Source organism: Jaculus jaculus, chromosome 9, assembly GCF_020740685.1.
Source record: "Jaculus jaculus isolate mJacJac1 chromosome 9, mJacJac1.mat.Y.cur, whole genome shotgun sequence".
In the NCBI taxonomy this organism is placed as follows: Eukaryota; Metazoa; Chordata; class Mammalia; order Rodentia; family Dipodidae; genus Jaculus; species Jaculus jaculus.
The window spans coordinates 89,471,062-89,485,200 of record NC_059110.1 but is presented as its reverse complement, the minus strand read 5'-3'; the positions used below and the strand labels follow the sequence as shown (position 1 = coordinate 89,485,200).

At 43.8% G+C, this 14,139-nt stretch overlaps 1 protein-coding gene across 13 annotated transcripts in view; it reads right to left on the bottom strand.

The window, feature by feature from the left end:
• Rhot1 (ras homolog family member T1) overlaps window positions 1-13,927 on the bottom strand; it is a 112,158-nt gene extending 98,231 nt beyond the window's left edge. For 5 of the 13 annotated variants that reach the window (XM_045158817.1, XM_045158819.1, XM_045158823.1 and 2 more), the window contains exon 1: window positions 13,768-13,925. In XM_045158817.1, the coding sequence (XP_045014752.1) occupies window positions 13,768-13,843 (76 nt within the window). In that variant the 5' untranslated portion in view covers window positions 13,844-13,925. Of the gene's footprint in view, window positions 1-13,767 lie in introns of all 13 variants that reach the window. The other 8 variants (XM_045158814.1, XM_045158815.1, XM_045158826.1 and 5 more) reach the window with 4 other exon arrangements.
• Window positions 13,928-14,139: the final 212 nt, after the last annotated feature.

Sequence of the window (14,139 nt, the reverse complement as noted above, 5' to 3'; positions counted from 1 at the left end):
GGCTTCTTGATTCCATTTGAGGGCTAACCCTGAGTAAAACATCAAAGCAACAGATTTGAATTAGCATAGGCCACTTTTAAGCTAATTTTACTTGATAAATACATAAGTGCATAGAAGATAGTAAAATTACTTTAGGAGTCTCATGGAAAATATGTATAATATTATTTATTTATTTGAGAGAGAGAAAATAGCAGAGAGAGACAAAGAATGGGCATGCCAGGACCTCCAGGTACTGCAAAGGAACTCCAGAGGCATGCACCCCATTGTGCATGTGGCTTATGTGGGTCCTGGAAAATCGAACCAAGATCCTTTGGCTTTGTAAGCAAATGCCTTAATTAGCATGCTAAGCCATCACTCCAGCCCTGGTTTTCTTGGTTGTTTTTGGCTTTTCTAGGCAGGGTCTCACTCTAGCTCAGGATATCCTGGAATTTACTATGTAATCTCAGAGTGGTCTCAAATTCAAGGTGATCCTCCTACCTCTGCCTCCCTAGTGCTGCAATTAAAGGCATGTACCACCACACGCGGCTAGAATATTCTTTTTCTTTTCTGTTCTTGTTGTACAAGGTAGGGTCTCACTCTAACCCACTATGTAGTCTCAGGGTGGCCTCGAATTTATGGTGATCCTCCTACCTGTGCCTCTCCAGTGCTGGGATTAAAGACGTGTACCACCAAACCGGGCTCTAATTTTATTTTATTTGAGAAGGGGGGGAGAGAATGGGCATGCCTGGGCCTCCACCCACAGCAAATGAACTCCAGATGCATAAACCACCCTATGTACCTGGCTCACGTGGGACTACAGAATTGAACCTGGGTACTTAGGTTTCACAGGCTTTAACTACTTTAACCACTACACCATCTCTCCAACCCTTCCTTGTTGCTTGTTTTTAATTGGCAATTTTTATACATGTATATAATGTGGGATATTAAAAAAAATTTTTTTTGTTTTGATTTTGAGGTTGGGTCTCACACTGGCCCAGGCTGACCTGGAATTAACTATGAAGTCTCAGGGTGGCCTCAAATTTAGGGCAATCCTCCTACCTCTGCCTCACGAGTGCTGGGATTAAAGGCATGTACCACCACACCTGGCAGATATTAAAATTTGAAAACTGGAGCTGGAAAGATGGCTCAGCAGCTAAAGATACTTGCTTGCAAAACCTGACAGGTTTTGTGCAGTTCTCCATTACTCATGTAAAGCCAGATGCATAAAGTAGCAATGCATCTGGAGTTTGCAGAGGCCCTGGTGTGGCCATTCTCTCTCTGCTTCAAATGAATAATAAAAACATAAAAAACTTGTAAGGGCCGGGTGTGGTGGCACATGCCTTTAATCCCAGCACTTGGGAGGCAGAGATTAGGAGGATTGCTGTGAATTCGAGGCCACCCTGAGACTACATAGAGAATTCCAGGTTAGCCTGGGCTAGAGTAAAACCTTACCTGGGGGGGGGGGGGAACCTTTTAAAGTTAAAACCACTTAACTAAATCTACAATTAAAAAGGTTGTTTAGGGCCAGGCATGATGGCACACACCTTTAATCCCAGTGCTCAGGGGTAGGTAGATCGCTGTGAGTATGATGCCAAGCTGACACTACATACAGAATTCCAAGTAAGCATGGGCTAGAGAGCAAGACCCTACCTCCAAAAACAAACAAACAAAAAAAATTAAAGGAGTAGGCCACCACACCCAGCCAAACCTGCATTTTTAAAATTATTATTATTATTATTATTATTTGGTTATTCAAAGTAGGTCCCACTCTAGCTCAGGCTGACCTGAAACTCACTATGTAGTCTCAGGTTGGCCTTGACTCAGAAATTCTACTTCTGCCTCCCAAGTGCAGGGGTTAAAGGCACGTGCCAACATACCCAGCCAAACCTGCATTTAAAAAAATATTTATTTATTTTTATTTATTTATTTAAAAGTGAGTGGGAGAGATAGAAAGAGCCAGATACAGAGAAAAAGAATGGTGCCATAGTGAATTCCAGGTCAGCCTGGGCTACAGTGAGACTCTATCTCAAGAAAAAAATTAATATAATGGACAAAGATTATGTTTTGTTGGCCAACTATATAATAATGTTCGCTATTTCTTCTACTCTCCTTGAAAAATATTGGAGTGAATTATAAGAAGCAAGACCACAATTATGCCCAAGAACAGAAGACTTCTGGTCCAAGTCAACCCAACATGCCACCTGTTGGAGACTCCATACTTCTAAATAGGTCATCCATAGAAATCATAACTCATTGTTATAGAACTAATTCTCTAGATTTATACACGCAACAGTTTTCTTTGACTGTCAATTCCAAATGACAGTAAATTCCTAATATTCATGAAGCTGAAATAACACCCTGCCATTCCAATTATCATCCCACCACCCATACTGGTTACTTTTCCTGCTAACACACATTCTTTGTTTCAAATGGCAGAGTCTACTCCTCATTTATCTGTTTCTTTATTAAGAAGCTGTGCTGTTCCTTCCTAAGTGACTGTAATTAGAATACAGTGGGGGTGGAAGAGTGACTACAGAGTTTTATTTTTAACTAAGTAATCTTTGGCATTTGGAAAAAATAACCTCAGCACTTGGGAGGCTGAGGCAGGACAACTGTCATGAGCTTGAGGATAGCCTGAGCTATACAGTGAGTTCCAGGGCAGCCTAGGCTACATTGATACCCTTCTCCATTAAATAAATAAATAAATATCTATATTAGTCCCAGGAAGATTTCACTGATGATATGTTGGTGATGTGGCTTCCAGGACAAATGCAGTCCCACCCCTGCAATCTCTCTCTCTCTCTCTCTCTCTCTCTCTCTCTCTCTCTCTCGTATGATCATCACCAGTGTCCAGCTGGTACCAGAGCAGCAAACAAGACAGTGAGAGCAGGTTTCAATTCATAGACACAAGTGATACAGAGTCTAAACAGAATTAACTCTTCATGCAGAACAAACTGTGTTCACGCATCCTTAGCCACAGAGCATCATCTTATATGTTGTGTAAACACTCAATATAATTCAATCTGGAGCAGTTTAACCTTTAAATATCATTTCAAAAAGAGAAAGAAAAGCAATGTGACTTTAAAATGACCTTAGGAAGCTGTTCTCTAAAACAAATGCTAGCTTATATTAAAATTATCTTAAATTCATATCTAGTTTATACCTAAAGAATCATTCAGCCTCATCAATTCTTTAAAATGGTGTCTAGCGTTTCAAACAACTGATCTAAACCAGGCATAGTGGTGCATACCTTTAATCCCAACAATGAGGACGAAGAGGTAGGTGGATCACTGTGAGTTTGAGGCTACTACCCTGAGACTACATAGTGAATTCCAGGTCAGCCTGAGCTAGAATGAGACCCTACCTCAAGAAACAAAAAAGAAAATAAGCAAAAAATAAAAACACTGATCTACTGGCAAGGATTACGATTCCTGGCAGCCAAGACATACAACAGACATGGCACTGTCACAGTAATTCCCTGGTCTAATTTGCTACCAGAGTATAGGAATATCCAAACAACACTGAACAACAGAAACTATGTGAAGGGGCAGCATTCACCCAAACCATAACCACATGATCTGGACTTAAGAAGGGAAAATGAGCCGGGCGTGGTGGCGCACGCCTTTAATGCCAGCACTCAGAAGGCATGGGTTCAAGGCCACCCTGAGACTACACAGTGAATTCCCGGTTAGCCTGGGCTAGAGTGAGACATTACCTCAAAAAAACAAAAACAAAAAAATAACACTTCAGGGCTGGAGAGATGGCTTAATGCTCAAGAAGTTTGCCTGCGAAGCCTAAGGACCCAGGTTCTATTCCCCAAGACCCACGTAAGCCACATACACAAGGTGGTGTATGTGTCTGGAATTTGTCTGCAGTGGCTAGAGGCCTTGGTGCACCCATTCTCTCCCCCCTTCTCTCTCTCTCTCTCTCTAATAAATAAGTATTTAAAATAATAAAACTAAGTTATAAAATTTGCAGGGAAATGGATGGATCTGGAAAGGATTATAGTTAAGTGGAGTAACCCAGGCACAGAAAGTCAAATGTCAGATATTCTCTCTCATATGTGGATCCTAGCTGCAGATGACTGGACTTCTGTGTGAGTAGGAAAAAAACTCAACAGCAAAGGCCAGTAAGCTAGAAAAGAGATATAAAGGGAAGAGAAAGGAAGGGGAGGGGTACTTAATAGGATGGTATTGTATATATTTAAGTAGAAGAACAGATTAATGGGGGTGAAAAGGCCCAAGTGAGGTCAGAGGAACAGACTGAGTAAAGGAAAGGTGGAGGGAGGGCTAATCAAAATCTAAGAGGATATAAATAAATCATATGGAAACCTACTTGTTTGGACAATGGAACACTCAGGAGCTGTAGAATGCTGGTAGAAAATTTTCAGTGCCAGAGATGGGATACCTTCCAGTGAGTTGTTGGCCAGGGAGGTCCCTGATGCCCCCCAAACATTACAGGCCATTGCCAAAGCCCTTGGTTTCCCACCAGAAACAGATGGTAAGACCCTACTGCTGAAGACTCCATATACTTGGGCTGCAAGGCCACTGAGAAATGCTGCTGGAACTGAGCTGATAACCTCCTCCATGTAGACCAGCTGACAGAAAGCTACAAGAAGCCATTCTGCACGCAGTTTAATGAGAGAGAAATCAACAGTGAAGATACTCAACAGTGGACACTGCAAGCTTTATATTTTGCCAGCCCAGGCCAAATGAGCCAACAGGTGCAACAGTGGCACGTCTGTCATGGTGGAAACCAGCTGCCCTCTAATTGGACTGGAGGCCCACTTCATGGGAGGGAATACATCCCTGACACTGAAAACTTAAAAACAGGACTAGTCATGAGCCCTAGGGGTGCAACATCAGCTGCTGTCTAACTAAATGCATACACTATGCTTATCAAACTGCCCAGTAAGCAATTCTGTTAATGTTCATACCCATATATTAATGCTACTTTCACTTTTGGTAGAGAACCTTCTCTTTTCAGATGGCAGAGACACTGGGATGACTCAGAAGGCATCATGGTGCTGGAAAGAAGTGACAGGAGTACTGAGTAACATCTTGATCACACCTTACAAGGCTCAGGGTCTATTGAGGAAGAGGTGGTGGAAAGAATATAAGAGCCATAGTGAATTCCAGGTCAGCCTGAGCCAGAGTGAGACCCTACCTCAAAAAACAAAAAAAAAAAAAAAAAAAATAAGAGCCAAAGGAAGGGTAGGATTCCTTACAACGTGCTTCCCCAGACAAAAAATGGCTGGATATCCATGACCTCACAGTGCCTGACACTACCTATACAAGATCATCATAATAAGAGAAAAATATCATGACATCAAAATCAAAGAGACTGATTGAGAGGGGCAGGGGATATGATGGAGAATAGAGTTCCAAAGGGGAAAGTGGGGGAGGGAGGGCATTACCATGGGATATTGTCTACAATTATGGAAGTTGTTAATAAAATATTTAATTAAAAATAATAAAACTAGCCAGGTGTGGTGGTGCATATCTTTAATCCTAGAACTTGGGAGACAGAAGTAGAAGGATCACCATGAGTTCGAGGTCACCCTGAGACTACACAGTCAATTCCAGGTCAGCCTGAGCTACAGTAAGACCATATCTCAAAGAACCAAAAAAAATTTTTTTAATTAAAAAAATCAAGACTTCATTAAAATGAAAACTACTTGCTGGACATGGTAGCACACACCTTTAATCCCAGCACTCAGGAGGCAGAGGTAGGAGGATTGCTGTGAATTCAAGACCACCGTGAGACTACATAGTGAATTCCAGGTCTACCTGGACTAGAGGGAGAACTTACCTCAAAACAAAAAATAAATAAGCCGGGAGTGGTGGCACACACCTTTAATCTCAGCATTCAAAAGACAGAGGTACAAATTCAAGGCCACTGGGCTAGATTGAGACTCTACCTTGAAAAATAAAAAAAAAGAAAGAAAAAAATAGTAATTAACTTTTTAAAATTTATTTATTTATTTTGGTTTTTCTTTTTCTTTTTTTGTCTCTAGCTCAGGCTGACCTGGAATTCACTATGTAGTCTCACGGTGGCCTTGAACGCAGAGAAATCCTCCTACCTCTGCCTCCTGAGTGCTGGGATTAAAGATGTGCACTACTACGCCTGGCCTTTTTTTAGTTTTTCAATGTAGAGTCTCAGTCTAGCCCAGGCTGAGCTGTAATTCACTATGTAGTCTCAGGCTGGCCTCGAACTCACAATGAACCTCCTACCTCTGCCTCCCAAGTGCTGGGATTAAAGGTGTGTGCCACCACACCAGGCTTGTAATGGACTTTTTAAAAAGTTTATTTGCAAGCCTGGGGGAGTGAGGGGGGAGAAATGGGCATGCCAGAGCCTCTTGCTACTGGAAATGGAAGTATAGTCAGTCATGAGAACTGGTGAGATGGCTCAGTAGTTAAAGGCACTTGCTTACAAAGCCTGCAGGCCCAGTTAGATTCCCTGTTACTCATGTAAAGCCAGATGCACAAAGGGGTACATGCATCTTTGTTTGCAGTGGCAAGAGGCCCTGGCATACCCATTCATTTTCATTCTCTCTCCTTCCCTCCCACCCTCTTTGAAAAAATTTAAAAACAAAATTTTACAGACAGCCTAAGTTCTTTGACATAAGCACTAGATAAACATTAAGCAATTACCACTAAAGCCTGGATGAATATGAAGCAACCAAGAAAAGACTCATTTCACTTCAACAGTAAGTAGAATGACTTAGCCAACAGATTGTTGAAACCATTCACAATTTTTTCAGAGCTTCAGTGAGTAAAGCTGGACTGCCTGGCTCAGGAACTGACACTGACAGCAATAAACTAGAATAACATAACCAAATGAATGAACAGGCTTTAAAACCATTATGCCGGAAAGGAGGCTCCTTTTTCTTTGCTTTTCCCTAGCCCTTAACCATCTTTAAAGTATTTTACTTTTATTTATTTATTCGAGAGAGTGTGGGAGCACCAGGGCCTCCAGCCACTGCAAACAAACTCCAGACACAGGCGCCACCATGCACATCTGGTTTATGTGCGTACTGGGGAGCTAAACCTGGGTCCTTAGGCTTTGCAGGCAAGCGCCTAAACCACTGTCATCTCTCCAGTACTGCTTCAGCCCTCTTAAAACAACAATCAAATGCTGGAGAAATGGCTTAGTGGGTAAGCACTTACCTATGAAGCCTAAGGACCCTGGTTCGAGGCTCTATTCCCCAATACCCACATAAGCCATATGTACAAGGTGGTACATGCAATCTGGAGTTCGTTTGTAGTGGCTGGAGGCCCTAGTATGCTCATTCTCTCTCTCTCTCTCTATCTGCCTCTTTTTCTATCAAATAAATAAATAAAAAGAAAAAGAAATATTGGGGGGAAAGAAAACAATCGAGCCATGGTGCACACCTTTAATCCCAGCACTTAGGAGGCAGAGGTAGGAGGATCACCATGAGTTGGAGATCACTCTGAGACAACATAGTGAATTCCAGGTCAGCCTGAGCTAGAGTGAGACCCTACCCTGAAAACCAAAAAAAAGGTCAGGCATAGTGCTACACATCTTTAATATCAGCATTCAGGAGGCAGAGGTAGGAGGACCATTGTGAGTTTGAGGCCACCCTGAGACTACATAGTGAATCCAGGTCAGCCTGAGCTAGAGTGAGACCCTACTTCAAAAAAAAAAAAAAAAAAAAAAAAAAAAAAAACAATGAAAGAAAGGTAGGCAGGCAGACAGACAAGGGCTGGAGGGATGGCTTAGCAGTTAAAGTGCTTGTCTACTAAGCCCAAGGACCCACATTCGATTCCTAGGACCCATTTAGGCCAGATGCACAAGGTGTCTCAAGCATCTTCAGTCAAATAAGCTAGCCCTGAGCTATACCCCCATGGTGCATATATCTGGAGTTCATGCATTTGCAGCAGCTGAAAGCCCTGGCATACCCTTTCTCTCTCTTCAAGTAAATAAAATAAATTAAAAAAAAAAAAACAAAAAACTTAAGGGCTGGAGGGACGGTTTAGCAGTTAAGGCACTAGCCTGCAAAGCCAAAGGACCCAAGTTCGACTCCTCAGTTCCTACATAAGCCAGATGCATAAGGTGGCACATGCATTTGGAGTTTATTTACAGTGGCTAGAGGTCCTGGAGCACCCATTCTCTCTATCTTCCTCTTTCTCTCTCTCTCTCGCTCTCTAATAAGTAAATAAAATAAATAAAAATTTAAAAAAAATTTAAGCCGGGTGTGGTGGTATACTCCTTTAATCCCAGCACTCCAGAGCTTTACGTGGGTCCCGGAGGTTAGAACCCAGACATTTAGGCTTTGCAAACAAGCACCTTAACTGATAAGCCATCTCTCCAGCTCCAGAAAGATATTATTTAACATAGATTTGTGCTAATATCATTTGAAGCAAAATTACAAAATGTAAGTCAATAACACCCTTAACTGTATTATAAAATCTGGTAATTATATGCCAGATTTTCAAAAAGAAAAAAATCATACATTTTAGATTTAGTTTTGAGTATAATTCCATATTATTAGTGTATAAAATATCAAAGAGGGCTGGAGAGATGGCATAGCTGTTGAGCACTTGCCTGTGAAGCCTAAGGACCCCGGTACGAGGCTCGATTCCCCAGGACCCACATTAGCCAGATGCACAAAGGGGTGCACGCGTCGAGTTCGTTTGCAGTGGCTGGAGGCCCTGGCATGCCCATTCTCTCTTTCGCTCTCTATCTGCCTCTTTCTCTCTCTTTCTCTCTCAAATAAATAAATAAAAATCTTAAAAAAAAATCAAAGAACTATTATACATATGTAAGGTATATATACCTGTAACATAAAATATATACATATGTGTGTATATGTGTGTGTGTGTGTGTGTGTGTGTGTGTGTGTATATATATATATATATATATATATATATATATATATATATATAAAAATTATCAGCCTTGGTATATATAAATGAGTATATTAGCAGCATTATTTAGGGATATGTAAAATAATTCAAAATTTGTTAGAAAAATTCATATTATTTAGAAATAAAAGTAAAATAAAGAATTGAGAGCTGGGCATGGTGGTGCATGCCTTTAATCTCAGCAGTTGGGAGGCAGAGGCAGGAGGATCGCCATGAGGCCACCTTGAAACTATATAGTGAATTCCAGGTCAGCCTGGACTAGAGCAAAACCCTACCTCCAAAAACAAACAAACAAAAAAAAAATTGAGCGGGGTTGGAGAGATGGTTCATCAGTTAGAAGTGCTTGCTTGCAAAGCTTGATGAATTGGGTTCGATTCCCAGTACCCATGTATGTAAAGCCAGATGCACCAACTGGTACATGTATCTGAGTTCACTTGCAGTGGCAAAAGACCCTGGTGTCTGTATCCAGCTCTAGCTCTCTCTCAAGTAAAAATAAATAAATAAAAATATTTTTAAAACTATCTTCTGGCTGGGCATGGTGGTGCACACCTTTAATCCCAGCACTGGGGAGGCTGAGGCATGAGGATGGCTATGGGTTCAAGGCCACCCTGAGACCACATAGTGAATTCCAGGTCAGCCCGGGCTAAAGCAAGATCCTTCCTTGAAAAACCAAACAACAACAACAAAAAAAGCTTTTGTCAATTGCATTTCCCTAGTGTTGCACTCAGGTTCATGTTGCTGGCAGAAAACACCCAACAAAGAGCAACTTGTGGGGAATAAAAAGGTTTATTTTGGCTTACAGGCTCGAGGGGAAGCTCCCTGATGGCAGTGGAAAATGATGGTATGAGCAGAGGGTGGACATCATCTCCTGGCCAACATCAGATGGACAACAGCAACAGCAGAGTGTGCCAAACAATGGCAAGAGGAAGCTGCCTATAACACCCATAAGCCTGCCATCTGCCTCCAGAAGGCTTTAATTCCCAAACTGCCATCAGCTGGGGACCTAGCATTCAGAACACCTAAGTTTATGGGGGACACCTGAATCAAACCACCACACCTCACAATTGATTTTATTTTTGGATACAGTGTCTCAATATGTAGCCTGGACTGGCCAAAAACTCACTATGCAGAGACTAGCTTCAACCCTGTAGTGATCCTCCTGATTCTACTTACCCAGTGTCAAGATTATAAGTGTATACTATTATGTCCAGAAGTTTAGTTAGGGTTTAAAAATGCCACAGATGAGAGCCGGGCATGGTGGCGCACGCCTTTAATCCCAGCACTTGGGAGGCAGAGGTAGGAGGATTGCTGTGAGTTCAAGGCCACCCTGAAACTACAGAGTTAATTCCAGGTCAGCCCAGACCAGAGTGAGACCCTACCTCAAAAAACCAAAAAAATAAAAAATAAATTAAAAAAATGCCACAGATGAGCTGGGTGTGGCGGCACACTCCCTTAATTCCAATATTCGGGAGGCAGAGGTAGGAGGATTGCCATGAGTTTGAGACCATCCTGAGACTCCATAGTGAATTCCAGGCCAGCCTGGGCTAGAGTAAGACCCTACCTTGAAAAACCAAAATAAAAAAAATAAAAAATAAAAATGCCACAGATGCTGGGCATGGTTATGCACGCCTTTAATTCCAGCCTTCGGGAGGCAGAGGTAGGAGGATCGCTGTGAGTTCAAGACCATCCTGAGACTACATAGTGAATTCCAGGTTAGCCTGGGCTAGAGTGAAACCCTACCTTCAACCTCCCACCACCACCAAAAAAAAAAAAAAAAAAAAAATGCTACAGCTGGTGACTGGAGAGAAAACTTAGTGGTTAAGGCACTTACCTCAAAAGTCTAATGACCTAGATTCAATCCACAGTACCCACCTAAATCCAGATGCACAGGGGCACATGCATCTGGTGTTTGTTTGCAGTGGCTAGAGGCCCTAGCGGGCCCATTCTCATTCTCTCTTTCTTTCTTTCTCTCTCTCTCTCTCTCTCTCTCTCTTTCTGCTTGCAAATTAATTAATTAATTGAAAAATAACACCTTCCTGAACTGACAAGTTCATGCAAAACACAACTTAAGATACAGTTATGGGGACTGGAGAGATGGCTTAACGTTGGAGGCAGTTGCCTGCAAAGCTGAAGGACATCGGTTTGTTTCCCCAGGACCCACCTAAGCCAGATGTTCAAGGGGGCGCATACATCTGGAGTTCGTCTGCAGTGTCTGGTGGCCCTAGCACGCCCTCTCTCTCTCTCTCTCTCTCTCTGCCTCTTTCCCTCTCTCGCGCTCTCAAATAAATAAATAATAATAAAATAAAAGATATAGGGGCTGGAGAGATGGCTGAGTAAGTAAAGTACGTGAGAGGCAAGCATGAAGACCCAAGTTTGGATGCCAAGCACGTATGTAAAAGCCAGGCATGGTAGCACCCCATGCTTGTAACTGCAGCACTGGGGAGGCAAGACAGGACCCCCCAGAGCTTGCTGTCTACCTAGCTGAAATGGTGAGCACTTAGTTCAATGCAAGACCCTATTTCAAAACAGAAGGTGAGCTGGACATAGTGGCGCACAATTTTTAATCTCAGCACTCAGGAGGCTGAAGTAGGAGGACTGCTGTGAGTTCCAGTCCAGCCTAAAACTAATTCCAGGTCAGCCTGAAGCAAGACCCTATCTTGAAGAAAGAAATAATAAGCAGGTGAAAACTAATGAAGAAGATACCTCTTGCCTCCACACACACATGTGGATGCACACCTGCACAAGCACATGAACATACATACACACATGCACACCAGACACATAAAAAGATAGTTATAAAACATAAAACTTCATAACTGGGGCTGGAGAGATAGCAGTTAAGGTGTTTGCCTACAAAGCCAAAGGACTTGGGTTTGATTCCCCAGCACCCATGTAAAGCCAGATGCACTAGGTGGTACATGCATCTGGAATTTGTCTGCAGCAGCTAGAGGCCATGGCACACCCATTTTTTCTCATCCTCCTTCTCCCCACCTGCCCCTGCCTCTTTCTCATTCTCTCTCAAATAAATTAATTGATTAAATAAAACATTTAAAAAAAAAAACCTTCCTAACTATAAACTAAAGAGTAAACTGCCATGCAGGGTGGTGCACACCTTTAATCCCAGCACTCAGGAGGCAGAGGTAGGAGGATCACTGTGAGTTCGAGGCCACCCTGAGACTACATAGCAAATTTCAGGTCAGCCTGGGCTACAGTGAGACCCCATCTTGTAAAAATAAAAAATAAAAAAAGTCAATTATGCTGTCTAAACTCCAATTTCTGACTTTAAAAAATTTCTCCCGACACACAGAAGTCAGGATCTTTCTTTCCTCTTATTTTTTTTAAACTTATTTTTCAGATAAGGTCTTGCTCTGTAGCTCAGGCTGGCTTGGAACTCACTACATAGCCCAGAATGGCATTGAACTCTTGGCAGTTATCCTGCCTGGGTGTCTCAGTCTTGGAATTACAGGTGTGAGTCATGAGATTCCAATGAACATCAAAGAACACAACCCAAGAGTCAGAGCTTTCTTCCTTGGGAGTGCACTGCAGTGACCTGTAGGAACGACTCAAAACAGAATGTGATTTACAACATACTTCAGTTTAGACCATCAATGGCAGAGTACTGCTTTAAAAAAAAAAAAAAAATCCAGTCTTCCAATAGCCCACTTTCTTATTTTAGTCCCCGAGACTGAGTCACATAACTTGCAGTGATATTGAGAAATCCCTGCTGTACTGTCCTCATGTCAGCAAGAAGAAAGCATTTATTTCACCTGCAAAAAGTAAAGCTTAAGGCCAGGTGTGGTGGCACACGCCTTTAATCCCAGCACTTGGGAGGCTGAGATAGGAGCATCTTTGTGAATTTGAGGACAACCTGAGACGAATTCCAGGTCAACCTGGACTACAATAAGACCCTACCTCAAAAAACAAACAACAACAACAAAGAAAAGTAAAAGTTGAGATTCTCTGGGGAGTCTTGTGACTTCACATATACAATATACACACACTAGTGTCGGGCTCTTAGTCATAAAATAATTACCAGGTAGCTATGGAACAAGTAATGGTTATAAATAAGATAAAAATTATGACTTTTAGGTTAGCAATCACTGTCTTCACTAACGGTCCTTCCCCAGTGAAGTATCATTGATTGAGTACTCATATTAACTTGAAGTTGAGAGCAAATTTTTGTGGAAATAACGCGACTAGCAGGAGTTACTCCACTGCAAAGCACACATATGGATAAAACACGCTAATCCTTAACTCTTGTTTTTTGTTTTTTTGGGGGTTTTTTTTCCCTCTCTCTCTTTTTCTAGTGCTGGGATTGAACCCAGATTCTCATGTATGCTGGGGCAAGTAGCTCAACCACTGAACTACACACCCTCCCCCCAACTCAACATTCTCTTAATGTCAATGCAACACAGGGTGGAAAAGAAAAAAGAAATCCAAAAACCTGCCCTTGCCTCAAGAGCCTACAAGCTCTGCACCCCTCCCCCTGACGTCCCCGGAGCCGGTCCCCGCAGTCCCAACATCTGCCTGGCAGGGAGTGACCAGGGAATCTCCCGGGGCAGAGGGCAGAAGGCGGCGGCCTGGGAAGCGCGGAGGCCCAGGGGCGAAAGGCTGCAGGAGCAGGCGCGGTAGCGGCAGGGGGACAGCGGCTCCGGAGGGACGGGGTTCGGGCGTTAGGGACGACGGGGAACAAGGCCCGAGGAGCACCGAAGGACGGGAAAGGGAGGTCTCGGGAGGGCCCGCGCCGGGGAAGGGAGAGGACGCGGGCTGCCGGCGGGCAGCGGAAAGGGAAGAGCGAAGGCGCCAGGAGGCTTGGGGAGAGCGGACGTCGGGGCTGCGAGGGCGGAGAGGGAAGGGGCTGAGGCAGGGGGCATGGCAGGAGCCGGGCGCGCGGACTCACGTTCTCCCACCAGCAGGATCCGCACGTCTTTCTTCATGTCGGAGGCTCGCCGGGGCCGAGCTCGGCCCGCACGCATGGAGTGAACTGCTCACGCCCGCCGCTCTCCTCGCGCTGCCGGCTTCTCCGGCCGCTCCGACCGAGCCTCGCCGACCCCTCGGCTGCCGCCCTGCTCCGGAGCCGGTACAGCGCCAGCTCCGCCTTCTCCGGCTCCTTGAGCGGCCGCGGCAGCGGCGGCGGCGGCTGTGGCGGCAGTGGAGATGACGGCGTGCGGCGAGGGACAAGGGCTTTTCAGAACGCGAACGCGCTCACGGCCTGAAGAGCGCTTCCCGCAGTCAGGCTTGCTGTAGGACAGGACCATGAAGAATCGCCCAC